The 14756-nt window shown below is 37.0% G+C and overlaps 1 protein-coding gene across 3 annotated transcripts; it reads left to right on the forward strand.

Moving 5' to 3' along the window:
- The first annotated feature begins 686 nt into the window (after positions 1–686).
- On the forward strand, positions 687–13321 carry opn3 (opsin 3). 3 transcript variants are annotated; one of them, XM_048204463.1, is made up of 4 exons: positions 687–1368; positions 3556–3875; positions 10639–10890; positions 12459–13321. In XM_048204463.1, exons 1-4 carry the CDS (start codon positions 1044–1046, stop codon positions 12723–12725), a joined length of 1164 nt encoding a protein of 387 aa, XP_048060420.1. In that variant the 5' UTR covers positions 687–1043; the 3' UTR covers positions 12726–13321. The 3 variants fall into 3 exon arrangements, with proteins under 3 accessions (XP_048060420.1, XP_048060421.1, XP_048060422.1); XM_048204464.1 differs by lacking the exon at positions 687–1368 and adding an exon at positions 1728–1970; XM_048204465.1 differs by lacking the exon at positions 687–1368 and adding an exon at positions 2022–2221.
- The last annotated feature ends 1435 nt before the right edge of the window (positions 13322–14756 follow it).

The raw sequence follows: 14756 nt of genomic DNA on the forward strand, positions 1-14756 counted from the left end.
ATATAAATACTCTTCGGTTTCTCGCACAAACCGATCGTTTTGTGTCTTAGGACATCAGTGTGTCGTCACGAGCCGCAGGGTTTAATTTGGATTTGTCTGTGCGTGTTTTTTTGACTCTTATACACATTTTTAGACAATATTGGACCCACATCTGAATATCAGAACTACAGAAACATGAGTTAGCCGGTTAGCAGGAGACAGACTAGGGTGTACGTTACACAACATAACATACAAAACTACGAATTTGGAACTATCACTAGAAAATATAAACATCAATTATTAATCATACTTACAGGTTAAGATTAAGAGGAGCAAGCTGGTCCAAATAAACTGGCCATTGATCCATATTTTAAGAGCAAGCGTTTTGTGAATCCTGTGTTAAACTCCCCGAGGTTCGAGAAGCAGTGGTCAGTAAAATGACGGGAACACAACAAAAGATTGTACTGCTGTGGTTGTTGAAAAAATGATTTCTCCCTTGCGTCTGCGCGCGCGCAATAAGTGGGCGGGGAATATGCTAATGTGCTAAGGTAACGTCACAACGAAACTGCTTGGGATTCGTTTTTACAAACGACTCACTTAATTGACTCAGAGTCGACTCTTCTGAGAGACAATAACTTTATATACGGTGCACTTTCAGATTTAAAACTTTGCAGGATCGTCACTATTATTAGCTATTATTTCTTGTCTCAGCACATAAAATGCTGACCATCGTCGTTCTTGTTATACGTTTTCAAAACAGCGCAGTAGATGCGCAACATCACCGACACTGATTAGTGTTCATAACAGCGCACTGCACACTGAACATGTACACTCAGTCAGCAGTGACAGTCAATCATAGCAAACGCTGGAAGGTCTCTTGTGGATTCAGGAGGAACTTTCACGCATTTCTCAGGATGTAGGTGACGTTTTCATGCGAGCTCTGTCTTACTGACACACTGAACTACAATCGACTGCTCTGTTTCCTTCTGGACGCGGGCTGCTGAATCGGGTCACTGACCTTCAGGCGTTTCAGTGACCATGGTGGAAATTCACTTAGGAAAGAAATGAATTCTCTTAATGAAACATCGACTGAGACTAACCTGGAGAATTATAACTATATCTTCGCCGATGAGACTTACAAACTCCTGACGTTCACCATCGGATCTATCGGTGTCCTGGGCTTCTGTAACAACATCATCGTCATTATTCTCTACTTCAGATTCAAGAGACTCCGAACACCAACTAATTTGTTAATAGTGAATATAAGTGTCAGCGATCTGCTGGTGTCCCTCACTGGAGTTAATTTCACATTCGTCTCGTGCGTGAAGAGAGAATGGGTCTTTAATTCTGCCACATGTGTTTGGGATGGATTCAGCAACAGTTTATTCGGTCAGTTATGTCTTTAGTCCTCATGTATCGATAGTCACCTGAATAAGTTTTCAAGCAGGCTATACTTTGAATTCAAGATGTTTTTTTCTTTTTCTTTTTTTCTTAAATGTTTATTTCATCAATAGACAGATCACTTGATTAACCTATTTGTTCTGTTTGGTCATAGTCTATTCGTCTGATTGTAGCTGATCTATTTGAAAACTTTGTTATTATTAAATGTGTTTTGGTCAGATGTCATTAAAATGGTCTCATATTAAAGGAAAGAAAGCGGTTGATGTGTTAATCCAGAGAAAATGTTAAGAACAAAACGTTTTTAAAAGTCGGTGTTGTATTTTTGCTGCAGTTGGGTACCTTGATACATTTTAAAAACGTTATAGAAAGCACATCTAAGCACATATTAAATAAGCAAAAGGGAATCATTTAAAATCATTGTGAACATACCTGCGTAGGTTTACTACGGAAACCAAACCGGACCAAAACTGAAGCTACTTGGTTTTAAAAGAGTGTAATCATCAGTAAAAATACTAACGTCCAGTATATCCTACCGCATTACTAAGTTTGTGGGATGCTATTTACCACAAATGCTTTACATAAAGTAAATTGTAAGTAAATTGCAATTCTTTATATTATCTTTATATTATTTCAGCTTTGTGAATGTCGAATTTTGAATGGACGCATGAAACATAACCTACATTTCTCACTCGAGTCAAAACTCACCGGAGCAGCGCGCGCAGCGAGTCTGACAGGATTTTCTGACAATACCTAGGCTACCTCACGACAAATTATCTTATCTTATGTGTATATAACAACAAATTGGAGTAATGTCATGACTTTTAGGTGTATGTTAGTACCTGTAAGTATGGAATCGCTGGTAATATCATAAATATGAGAAATATAACATAAGCGACAAAAGAGACTGCATTTATTGACATAAAATGAATTTGGATAGCATACCTGAAAACATTTGGTCTTGTAATAATTTGATGAGAAATGTTCATATTGAGGTCTTTTGGTAAGATCTTAGTAAATCAGAGGACGGTTTGATATATTGTTGAGAGCTATCTTTTTCAACTTGTGAATAGTGAGATTGTAGGGTCTTTTTCTTGAAAATCTTCAGGGAAGGCAACTTAAAATTATCTGTCATTTTGTCTTTTCTACACCAAATGATCATCCTCTACTCATTGATGCAATCTTATTCAAGTTATTGAGGGATTTGCGCATGAATTAAATTATAGGAAATGGTATGGTTAACTTAGTTAATTATATCAGATGCAGCTTCAAGAACATTTGTGCTTAATTATTTGATATTGTTTACAACAAAAGGCAAAGCCACAACTCTAAGCGTTCGTAAACAACTGTGACACATTTATTTAAATAAATGTCCATCTGGTGCAGGGAAAGATAAAGTCGAATAGAGGCAGATAATGACTCTTTAATGGACCAGAAATAACCAGCAGAATATCATCAACGCATCTGTGAGAGGATATGCTTTGAGAAGAGCTTTGTAATCTCATTTCTGAAAGATAGATGGTCATTTTATGCACCTGCGCCCCCAAGGTCACACTTCATGTTATTCTAAGTCCAAAAACTATCATCACATATGATTGCTTCTGAATTGTCTCATTTGATGCATTTAGATGTGAAATTGGCTCCCTTTTATGCTTCTACAGTTGTTTGACCTCCATTTTTGCTCCCTTGAGAATTGACTCATTTAAATAAAATCAGTTTTGATGAGATGTAGCTCAGTGTGTAATTCTGCGTCATATTTCACATCAAAATTACCAAGCCCAGTTTTATGTGATGTAAAAAGAGGTCTGTGTGTGAATACTTATGACAGCTGAGAGTAAACACATTAGTGCTGTCTCCCCACTGGCCCGCATCTGTCATAGAGGACTGTGGATGTCTGGGTAATTGGGGGAGTGTGTCTGTGAGTCTCTTGCCAGAGTAGTCTCTGTGGAAACTGCCATTCAGAGATACAGTTATTTACTTCTAAAAAAGAAATGATACCAATTACTGTAATCCATTGTCTGCTGAAGTTAGGACTGTATCCTGGGAGCTTGATTTCTGTAAAAGAAGATCTATCTATCTATCTATCTATCTATCTATCTATCTATCTATCTATCTGTCTGTCTGTCTGTCTGTTTATCTATGTCAACTGTCTCTTTATCTCTCTTCTCATCCTTTAAGGTATTGTGTCCATCATGACTCTCTCCGGCCTGGCGTATGAGCGCTACATCCGTGTGGTTCATGCCAAGGTCATTGACTTCCCCTGGGCCTGGAGGGCCATCACACACATCTGGCTGTACTCTTTAGCCTGGACTGGAGCTCCTCTCCTGGGATGGAACCGCTACACGCTGGAAGTCCATAAGTTAGGCTGCTCTCTGGACTGGGCGTCTAAAGATCCCAACGATGCTTCCTTCATTCTTTTCTTCCTCCTCGGATGCTTCTTTGTCCCTGTGGGTGTCATGGCCTACTGTTATGGAAACATTTTGTATACAGTGAAAATGGTAAGGCAAACACTTTTCTTTAATTATGTGTGCCACACACTGAAAAAATGGTAACCTAAACATTGTAACATCTAAATTAACTGGTTTCAAGTCAAAAATATTATTTAATATTGACTAAATACTTTCATTTATACCAACATTTATGGGTTAAATCACCACTGTGTGTTGCTCAGAGACGCACAGTCGTCACAGGCTTTATAGGTAATATTTTCGTTGGCAAAACTGAGCAAAAGCAGACAATATTGTGTCTAAAATATAACACAATATATTAACTTCTTATTTATTGAACTGTTGTATAAAATCAATATCACATTTGCACTATTTGGGACAAAAGCAGCACTCATGTGGTATTGCTTAACTAGATCATGATATAAATGATATCATGATGAGACAAAAACGTATACACAAGCATTTTTCCCCTGATATCTTGAATTTTAGGGGCATCTAACTGCATTCTATATACTTCATCACATAGTGAGCTGTTGCCCTGAACCATGTTTGTCACCAATCAACTGTATGAAATGCAAGATGAACTGCGTAGGTCTTGGGCAGGGCGAGTTTGTTAAATGTGTTAATAATTTTAATGTGTTATTTTTCCCCAGAACTAGGCTAATTAAATGTCCTCTAAGCGATGTCACGCGTTTTTAGTTTTTGTCACATACAGCAAACATCAACTCACTATCCGCTAGCTGCCTGTCCCCTGAACACACTGTAAAAAAACATGGTCTCTGTAGTCGCCACAAGCGCCAAAAACGGCAATAAAAACAAATTAGTGCAGCCTGGACCACGAAACATAATAAACACGCTCCAGCCAATAACCGACAAGAATGATTTTAAATGCGCGTTCATGACTGTTTCAGGAAGCACGGAGGGGAGGGGAGGGGAGGGGAGGGGAGGGGAGGAGGAGGTGAAGGGAGGGGAGGAGGAGGCGAAGGGAGGGTCTAGCTAGCCTCTGTTTTGTTTGACAACACTAAGAACGTCAACAGTAAGTTACTCCACCCAAGATCACTTAGAGAACCTTTAATTAAGTTAACGCATTAAATTGACAGCCCTAATATATATGGGTCATTGACGAATAAGGTTTCTAAAAGTGAAAAAAAAAAAAACTAAAAAAAAAAATCTAATGGAGATATAATTATTTTTGAAGCTTTATTAACCCTTAAATGCATACCTCGGGTCTTTAGTGACCCGGGACATCATTCACTACCCTCCTCCTCGTTCATTTTTTAAAGTTAGACATCAACCTTCTTGATATTTCTCAATCAATTCATTATAAAGAATATAACAAGAAAAAAATCATAAAATTATAAAAGAATGCCTATTTTTGTATTCATTTTTTGTAAAGATTGTATAGGGTCGCTAACGACCCGAGGTGTGTATAAGTGTATATTTTTTCTGCACAACAATAATTTAATCTTAAATGACGGAATAAGTCCAATTTACCTTTATTCCACAAGGTGGCAATGTCCGATACACAATGCTGAAGTGACGACTCATTCAGACAGAAAACAAAATAATAAGAAAAACATGAAATGGCTCAGCGATTTACTGCAGAGCAAGTACTGAACGCAATCAAATATGAATGTAACTGTCACTGGATGGATCTGGTGAAGCTGTTAGCGATCGAAATATTGATTTTGAAGATGTTGAAAATTATATAGTTTTGAGAATACGTTTGAGATCGCGAATATTCGTGACCTCAAACATAAAAATAGCCTATTATTTGCTGAATTTATTGGGAAATGAGTTCTGACGAGGACAGTGATGATGGCATAAAACATCTGCTCAAACTGAACCCTTTCAAGCTCCAAAAGGTAACAGAATATGATTTATTTTATTCTTCTGTAATTGTTACTCTAATATCAGAAGAGTTTTATATTATCATGACAGGTAGAGATCCTTCCGTGTTAGATATAGATCCGGGTCGATAAAGACCCGAATATATAAGAATGATTGGCGAAACAGTCATGCATTTAAGGGTTAAGTGTTAACAATGAGATTATGTGGTTTTTATAAACAATTAACACTGTTTTTGTCATTTTTTACAAGATGGACAAAATTTGACACCAAAAAAGACATTTAGTTTAACCAAAATTTCTGTTTTACCGAATGACACTTTTGGTTGTACCGAATGACGATGGCTGAATCCCAAATGGCACACTTCTATGCACTTTCGGTCTTGTGGACTTACAATGGCTGCCGCGTACACATGTCCGTTAAGTCCACAAGACCGTAGGGTGTCCCATTCATCATTTTAGGTTACAGAAGGGTGCTAGCGAGCGCCCCCTTTGCGGGGATTTGGGGAACTGTATTTTAAAGCATCACATGACAGACATTATATCAAGCTTGGTGAAAAAAAATACATCCAATATGGCAGGTCAAAAGAAATGTCAGTTGTATATTTCATTAAATTCTTCAAAGTATCTATAAAAATAGCCCCATCTAATTAAAAATTCACACTGTTTTGGAATCAATTGTGAGTCGAGTCTCTATGTGTGGCTGTATGTGTGATGTGTCTATGTAGAGACAGCAAGACTGAAAATTGTATGGTGAACTCATTTGTTTTTAAATCAAATAAAGGGCATTAGTACATTTATATATTTTCAAACGTGATCACCTGGTAAGCAAATTTGACCATTGTTGGCCTTTTTCTTGAGACAGCTTGTCATCTCATTTCTGATCTGTGATTTGCATGTCACCTCACTTTCTTTCTTTCTGTTTTTAACCTTCATCATTCTCTATTGTTCTTTCTAAACACACCGTCAAGCTGCTGTAATTTAGCAGTGAATGGGGCCGACACACTCTGTGTGAGGGGCTATTTCAACTAAAAGCATATTGTCTGAAGGTGCCTTCAAACAATAAGCAGAGACGGTGATTGTGCACGTAAATAGCTTGTGGTTTTCATCGGCGCAGCTCCTGTGCATCAGATATTATCAGGTGTGCTGCCCAGGGGTGGGAGAGCAGGACTGCTGTAAAATGATCTGCAAGTGATTATACGCTTGCCATAAACTGAAGTGTGTGCATTTTTTATTTATTTTTTTTTATTTTTTTTTGGGATGTTGAAATACTATCTCTTATATCCACTTTATGTACAGAGACAGACATAAGTAAGCCATTTGTAGGTTTATTCCCATAAAAAGCATTCAAATTCTAAACACTGGCTGAAGCAATGGCATATGGTGTGGTATTATCTGTTTTTCTGATATATATATATATATATATATATATATATATATATATATATATATATATATTTGATGGTGTGGATCAGTATATGTGTGAAATCCAACAGTCTATCAGAAAGTGTAAAACTGCTGAATCAATTAAACAAACCACAACAACCTGCAGCTCACACGCCACAATGTGAAGATGAGCAGAAGACTATACACCAGCACAACACATAAAATTGCATTTGGATTGAATCCAAGAATTTTATTGATTTGAGACAGAAAATTGCATAGATTGAAAGTAACAAACAGCTCAGTTGTGAAGTTGATCATAATGGTAATTGTCAATATAAAGTCTAACACCACTGAGATGAAGAATATCCAGGGAAACAGCCAAAAACCTGGCAGCACCTTTAATAATTTAGATTGTTTCAACATGGTTTTGGAAGCTTCATAAAGTGCACTATTTACAGACTGCAGAAAGCAAGTCAATACTACTAAGTGTTAAACCCTTAAGGCACAATACCAGACGAGACCCCTGTTCTCTTGAAAGTACATAAACACATACGCAGTGTTGGTATTCTTGCTCTGAAATCAACCCCAGAATGCACAGCAGGGGTTTCCTAATCATCCAGACTGCTTCTTTTTATTCACTATTTCATCTTTTCTCTGTTGCCAAAGTGAGGATTTACAAAGTGCTTTGAGGGTTTTTTCCCCTGACTGCACATTTAATGTGCTTGACTTGTGAGGAACATGCTGCCTCTGTGTTGTACAGAACAGCTTCTCACGTCTTGATTATTCTGTTCTATGAGTAAACATGGTTGTGTACCATCTCCCCGAATAAATTAATCAGGGAATCAATAAATGTATTAATGAATCTGTAAATCAATAAGGGAATCAATAAATGCATGAATGAATTGGTAATCCAATTCACTCATGAATGAATAAGTAAAATGGATAGTTATACAAATTGAGAGATTACATATAAATGCATACATTTTTACATATAGTTATATTTATAACAGTTTAAAATATTTGTTCCACTACAGGACCATTTATTATGAACTAGTGAAAGAAAAATGAACCAAAAATGTACACCTGATCATCTACCTAAATAATGAATCAGTTACTCAGTCAAGGTGTTTATACGTGCCATGTCAGCAGCATGACAGCTTTAATTGATGCATAAGGAAAAACAACTATCCTCCTGACTATACTGGGTTTGGAAAGCCATCTTCAGGTTGATAAAATAATTTCAGAAAAAAACTTACATTGACCATCAACAACATTGCTCCCCCAAGTGGTGACCCAGTTCTGTTTTAGTTACACAATGGCAGGAGCTCTGAGAGATGCTTAGTCAAACTCAGCAAATTTTATTGCTGTTCTTGCAGCTGTGTGATGATAATGAATGAATGTGTGTGTGAGTCAGAGAAAATATGTTTAATTAAAGAAGCAACAACATAAGAGTTTCTTAGGGCATCATGCTTTTGAGCATATGACCTCTGTCTAAAGCCGATCAGCTTGGGAAAATATATATTATTAACATTACGTGCAATGTATTATATCAGTGTTGGGTAGGGATGGGTATCGTTAAGGTTTTAATGTTATTACTACTCTTACCGATACTGCTTATCGATCCAGTACTTTAACGGCATTCTTATCGGTACTTTTTGTTTATATATACATATATATATATATATATATATATATATATATATATATCATATATAAGAGCTGAATTAACTTTGCTTTATATTATATGGTGTCTGGCATTTTTGGTGTTTTACATAATATACAGTAAGAACATGAACAAAGAAACAAAGTAAAACAAACTGACAAATACAATAAAACAAAGATACAAATGAAAAAAAGTGCTTTAATTTGTTCATGTGTTAAGGTAAGTAATATAGGCCTAGCCTATAAAAGAAATCGAAGTAAAGTAACCAAATGTAAAATAACACTGCATGGCTTTCACAGTATAAATTAATAGATTAATGCTTATTAAAGCTAACTATATTCAGATGAAGAGCTGTGAGTTATTTTCTCTTTGCATTTTCTTGTTTGATTAACACTGATGGCATAATCATCAGTAGGTGACTGCTGTCACTTTAAGACAATAGATATTAACACACATCGGATTTTCTCCCAGCTGTTCATGTACACTTACGATATAAACTGCGTTTAAGTAGCTAAACACACACTAATCCGGTTATTTTGACATATTTTTGTGTGCATTTGATCGTTTGGACGTGCACCTGAAGCCCAACGTGTAATTTGTTTGTCTATTTGCGATCCGTTTTGGAGCGCGCGCACACATAATTCAGCCTGAGGAACAGCGTCTCTTGCGCGGATTATTGTGGTTTCAACGTTTTAAAATGTTGATAATTATCAAACATTTACTGCAATTTAGCAACAGTAAAGACAACCACCACCGATTGTGCTGATTCTGACGTTAAGTTTGGGTTTAGGGAGGAATGAACGCGCACAGCTGTGAATAGAAGGTGTGCTAAACGAAACGCGGCGATTTTTAATAGTTATAGTTTTAATATAATACTCAGATATCTTCTTTCTGATCCTTGGAAGCCAAAATCGAAATCAAAAATAAAATAAGCATAATATCACAGGCCTAAAGTGTAAGCAGACGTTTAGTTGTTTAGTTCTCCAATTAAACAGGGATTTCATGTGAGCGGCTGCGCGCGCTGTAGCTCCTGAGCACGATCTCTCTTCTCAATTGCGAAAGCAAAAATGCATCATACACAAATGTCCTAATATTACTGCATACAGACGCAGCTGGCGAATCTGGCGAGATAGAATTCGCAAGATAATGTATATATAGCAATAATAGTGTACGTGTATTTTCTTCATAATTTCTCCAGTACCGATAGCAGAACCGTTAACGTCAGAGCTTATCGATACACCGGTCTTTCATAATTTAGCCCCGGTGCCAATATAATACCGGGTCCCTAGTGTTGGGGGTAACGCATTACAAGTAATGTGAGTTAAGTAATCAGATTACTTTTTTAAGTAAAGTTACTTTTTAAAAAAAACTCAGAATACTACACAAACCTGCAATAAATGTTTAATAGCACAAATATACTTTATGTATTTAATTTCACTTTAACCAATGTCTTTGCTGCTGACATTCGATGATCCAGTTCAACCATACTAATAAGCAAAAATGACTTCAGATAAACATTGCATTTGTGTTTTTTATTTTTTCCATTTTATTGCTGAAGTAAGAATGTTGAACTAACTTTTGTCTGCATCATTTCACTTTTGGTATGAAATGGCCTTTACATTTGACAAAAATATACAGAACTTTTTCAGCCCAGGTGACAAAAAGTAGCACAAAAGTAATGTAGTGCATTACTTTACATAAAAAGTTACACAATTAGTTACTTTTATAACTCATTACTTTTAAAAGTATGTTACTCTAAAAAGTAATTAATTACTAGTTACTAATTACATCTTCAACAGTGTAATTAGATTACTGTACTGTACTGTACTAATGACCTGAACTTTTTTTAGGGCGTGTGGTATGTGCTTTACCGAATTAAACTGATTTATGACAAATGCCATCTGTTCTGTTTCTATAGCTGCGGTCTATCCAGGATCTGCAGACGGTTCAGACGATCAAGATTCTGCGATATGAGAAGAAAGTGGCGGTGATGTTCCTGATGATGATTTCTTGTTTCCTGGTGTGCTGGACGCCCTATGCTGTGGTCTCCATGCTGGAGGCCTTTGGCAGGAAGAGTGTCGTCTCCCCCACGGTTGCCATCATTCCCTCTCTCTTCGCCAAATCCAGCACTGCCTACAACCCCGTCATCTATGCCTTCATGAGCAGAAAGGTCAGCAGGGATCACTCAGTTCTGAGGGAGGGGCATTTAGTCAGGGCAGGTCTGGTCCATACACTTAAACAGCATTTAATCTTAATCTTCACGGTACTTTAGAACGCGATGGAAACGCAGACAGCAACAGGTCTGGGGGGAAACGTTCCTGGGACAAAATTATTCCGGGTAATTTTGGTTGAAAAGCGGCTATACTAGCTCAAGTCAGCATAGGGTGGTTCTGTGAACTGTTGCAAACCATTGACAAATTGCATAAGAAATAACCTTTAAGATTTAAAATAAATGTAATACAGTAAAATAATAATAAATAATAATATAAATAACTACATAATTACAAATAAAATAATTGTATACAATTTTATACTATATTCAGCTGCATTTTACCTGTTTTACTCCATGAATTTGGTAGCATAATTATTTTTTAATGGTATATAATGTTAAGTTTTAAATAATCAATCTTCAAATCATTCATTTTTTTGTATTGTCTGTATTGTCTGAAAAGGAAGTTATCAAATATTGTAATGTATATGTGCTGTTTTAGTTTCATTTTCACTCTGTTTGCTCTGTTCCTGTTTTTCTGTGTTCTCTAGTTAGTTTCCTTGTTTGTTAAAGGGTTAGTTCACCCAAAAATGAAAATTCTGTCATTAATTACTCACCCTCATGTCGTTCCACACCTGTAAGACCTTCGTTCATCTTCGGAACACAAATTAAGATTTTTTTGATGAAATCCGAGAGGTATATGACTCGTCCATAGACAGCAATTTAACTACACTTTCAAGGTCCAGAAAGGTACTAAAGACATCGTTAAAACAGTCGACGTGACTGCAGTGGTTCAACCTTAATGTTATAAAGCGATGAGAATACTTTTTGTGTGTAAAAACAAAACAAAAGTAACAACTATAGTCAACAATATCTTCTCTTCTGTGTCATTCTCATACGTTGTTTACGTCCAACGCTCCCAGGTTCAACATCAGAACGCCGACTCATTATTGGCCAGCTCCTGCATCAGCATCACATGCATGCAACGTGCTGCTCACATGATCAGCTTTGGCCAATACTGAGCCAGCATTCAGATATAAACACGGAAGCCTTCACTGTGCTTTCTTCGTCACCTGCGTAAGGATAATGACAGAGAAGAGAAGAGATTGTTGAATAAAGTTGTTATTTTTGTTTTGTTTTTACACACAAAAAGTATTCTCGTCGCTTAATAAAATTAAGGTTGAACCACTGCAGTCACATTAACTGTTTTAACAATGTCTTTAGTACTTTTCTGGACCTTGAAAGTGTCGGTTAAATTACCATATAGTAATATGCCTTTTGGATTCCATCAAAAAAAATCTTCCGAAGTTCCGAATGTTCCGAAGATGAATGAAGGTCTTACGGGTGTGGAACAACATGAGGGTGATTAAATAATGACAGAATTTTCATTTTTGGGTGAACTAACCCTTTAATTCGTACCCACACCTGTTCTGTTTTATCTGTCTGTCTATATGAAGCTACTGAATGTACTGTATGTCATTTTGTGCAGTGCATTTTGATGAATGTATTTCCTCTTTCTGATTGGTCAGTTTCGCAGGTGCATGTTACAGATGCTTTGTTCTCGCCTGGCCAGTCTGCAGCACACCATTAAGGACCGCCCCCTGACCCGCATCGAACATCCTGTACGCCCCATTGTGATGTCACATAGCCGTGCCGACCGGCCCAAAAAGAGAGTGACCTTCAACTCTTCCTCTATCGTATTCATCATCGCAAGCAATGACACCCATCCTTTGGACATCACCACCAAATGCAATGATGTACCAGACATCGATGCAATTCAAGTTCGACCCCTTTGACATTTGCCGTGGATATATTAAAGAATGGCATTGAAGCTCATTAATATCACGCTAATTCAAAGTTTATAATATGCAGAAGATACAGCAACATCTCTTTTCATAAAGATGGAAACAAGGATTTCTTTATGCAGCAGTAATGCAAACTAACTTTTGTGTAATGATCAGGACCTGTGTGAATTATGTCATTTGTAACTGCTGTAAGTATTTAATGAAAATGACTTTGAGTTATTTATTATCATTTACAACTTCTCCTGTTCTCCATCTCTTCTGACACTGAAACTTCCACCTTCACCAGTTCCATGGGATGGTGAGATATCCAGCAGCTTAGGTCGCACAGTCCGTGAGCAGAATAAATTAGTGAGTGTGCTCAGATAGATTAGGAACACAGTGTTCATACAAGGACTCTCCTGGAGGACATTTGTCAAAGGATGCAGCACCTCATCCAGACTGTCTGTCAGATCCACAGCGCCCCCTGGAGAAAAACTTTGTGTCCTTTTGAAACTAAGTCAAGCATCATGACTATTTTTACTGCTCAATTTTTAGATTAGGATTTTGTACAAACCCTTAAGTATTAAACTTTGGTGAGTTTACCTCAATTCGCTTTCCTTTTTGAGAAGAAGTGTGTTTTTCCTTTTCTATTATAGTAAATATACTTATGATTTTTCGTAGAGGGTGATGTAATGAGTGAAAAAATTCCACTGTTGCATTTATGAAACAGAATATCATAGAAAATTCGGGATAGCCTCTTTTGACTTGAGCCAGTAAATAAATATCTAGCAACTGCTCAGAACACCCTAGCAACCGCATGACAACACATTGGAAACCACCCACATTAATGCAAAGTACACTCTAAAAATGCTGGGTTAAAAACAACCCAAGTTGGGTTGAAAATGGACAAACCCAGCGGTTGGGTTAAATGTTTGCCCAACCTGCTGGGTAGTTTTATTTAAACCAACTATTGTTTAAAAATTGCTATATGGCTAGCTTAAAATGAACCCAAAATAGTTGGGAAATTAAAAAACAGATGCAATTAGAGGCAACAATAATAGACAAAAGGTGAATGTTTATTAATAAGCTTTAATATTTTATTAATATAAATTTAATAGTTTAATAGTTTATTAATATAAATTTATTAATAAGCAATTTAATAAATGTTTATTGTTTAATAATTATTCATTGAACATTAATAAATGTTCATTTCCAACATACTTTGGGTTAATTTTAATTAAGCAATACAGTAATTTTTAAACAATAGTTGAGTTAAATAAAACTACCCAGCAGGTTGGGCAGACATTTAACCCTACCGCTGGGTTAAAACAACCCAATTGCTGGGTTTGTCCATTTTCAACCCAACTTGGGTTGTTTTTAACCCAGCATTTTTTAGAGTGTACTCACAATCAGCAATATCTATTATATTATATTACCAAAAGTATTGGGACACCGCTCCAAATAATTGAATTCGGGTGTTCTGATCACTTCCATGGCCACAGGTGTATAAAATGAAGCACCTAGGCATGCAGACTGCTTCTACAAACATTTGTGAAAGAATGGGTCACTCTCAGGAGCTCAGTGAATTCAAGCGTGGTACTGTGATAGGTTGCCACCTGTGCAATAAGTCCATTCGTGAAATTTCCTCACTACTAAATATCAACTGTTAGTGGTATCATAACAAAGTGGAAGCAATTGGGAACAACAGCAACTCAGCTACGAAGTGGTAGGCCACATAAAATCACAGAGTGGGGTCAGAGCATGCTGAGGCGCACAGTGCGCAGAAGTCGCCAACTTTCTGCAGAGTCAATAGCTACAGACCTCCAATTTACTTTGTGTGGCCTTCAGATTATCTCAAGAACAGTGCGTAGAGAACTTCATGGAATGGGTCCACGCCTAACATCCAAGCCTTACATCACCATGTGCAATGCAAAGCGTCGGATGCAGTGGTGTAAAGCACGCCGCCACTGGACTCTAGAGCAGTGGAGACGTGTTCTCTGGAGTGACGAATCACGCTTCTCTGTCTGGCAATCCAATAGACGA

Source organism: Megalobrama amblycephala, linkage group LG10 (assembly GCF_018812025.1).
Source record: "Megalobrama amblycephala isolate DHTTF-2021 linkage group LG10, ASM1881202v1, whole genome shotgun sequence".
NCBI classification, from domain to species: Eukaryota; Metazoa; Chordata; class Actinopteri; order Cypriniformes; family Xenocyprididae; genus Megalobrama; species Megalobrama amblycephala.

Bases quoted from the DNA above. Each gene is read 5' to 3' on its own strand.
- opn3 (XM_048204463.1), top strand. From the start codon at position 1,044: ATGAATTCTCTTAATGAAACATCGACTGAGACTAACCTGGAGAATTAT. The intron at 1,369-3,555 runs GTCAGTTATGTC...TCATCCTTTAAG, and splicing joins ATTCAGCAACAGTTTATTCG to GTATTGTGTCCATCATGACT. The intron at 3,876-10,638 runs GTAAGGCAAACA...CTGTTTCTATAG, and splicing joins TTTTGTATACAGTGAAAATG to CTGCGGTCTATCCAGGATCT.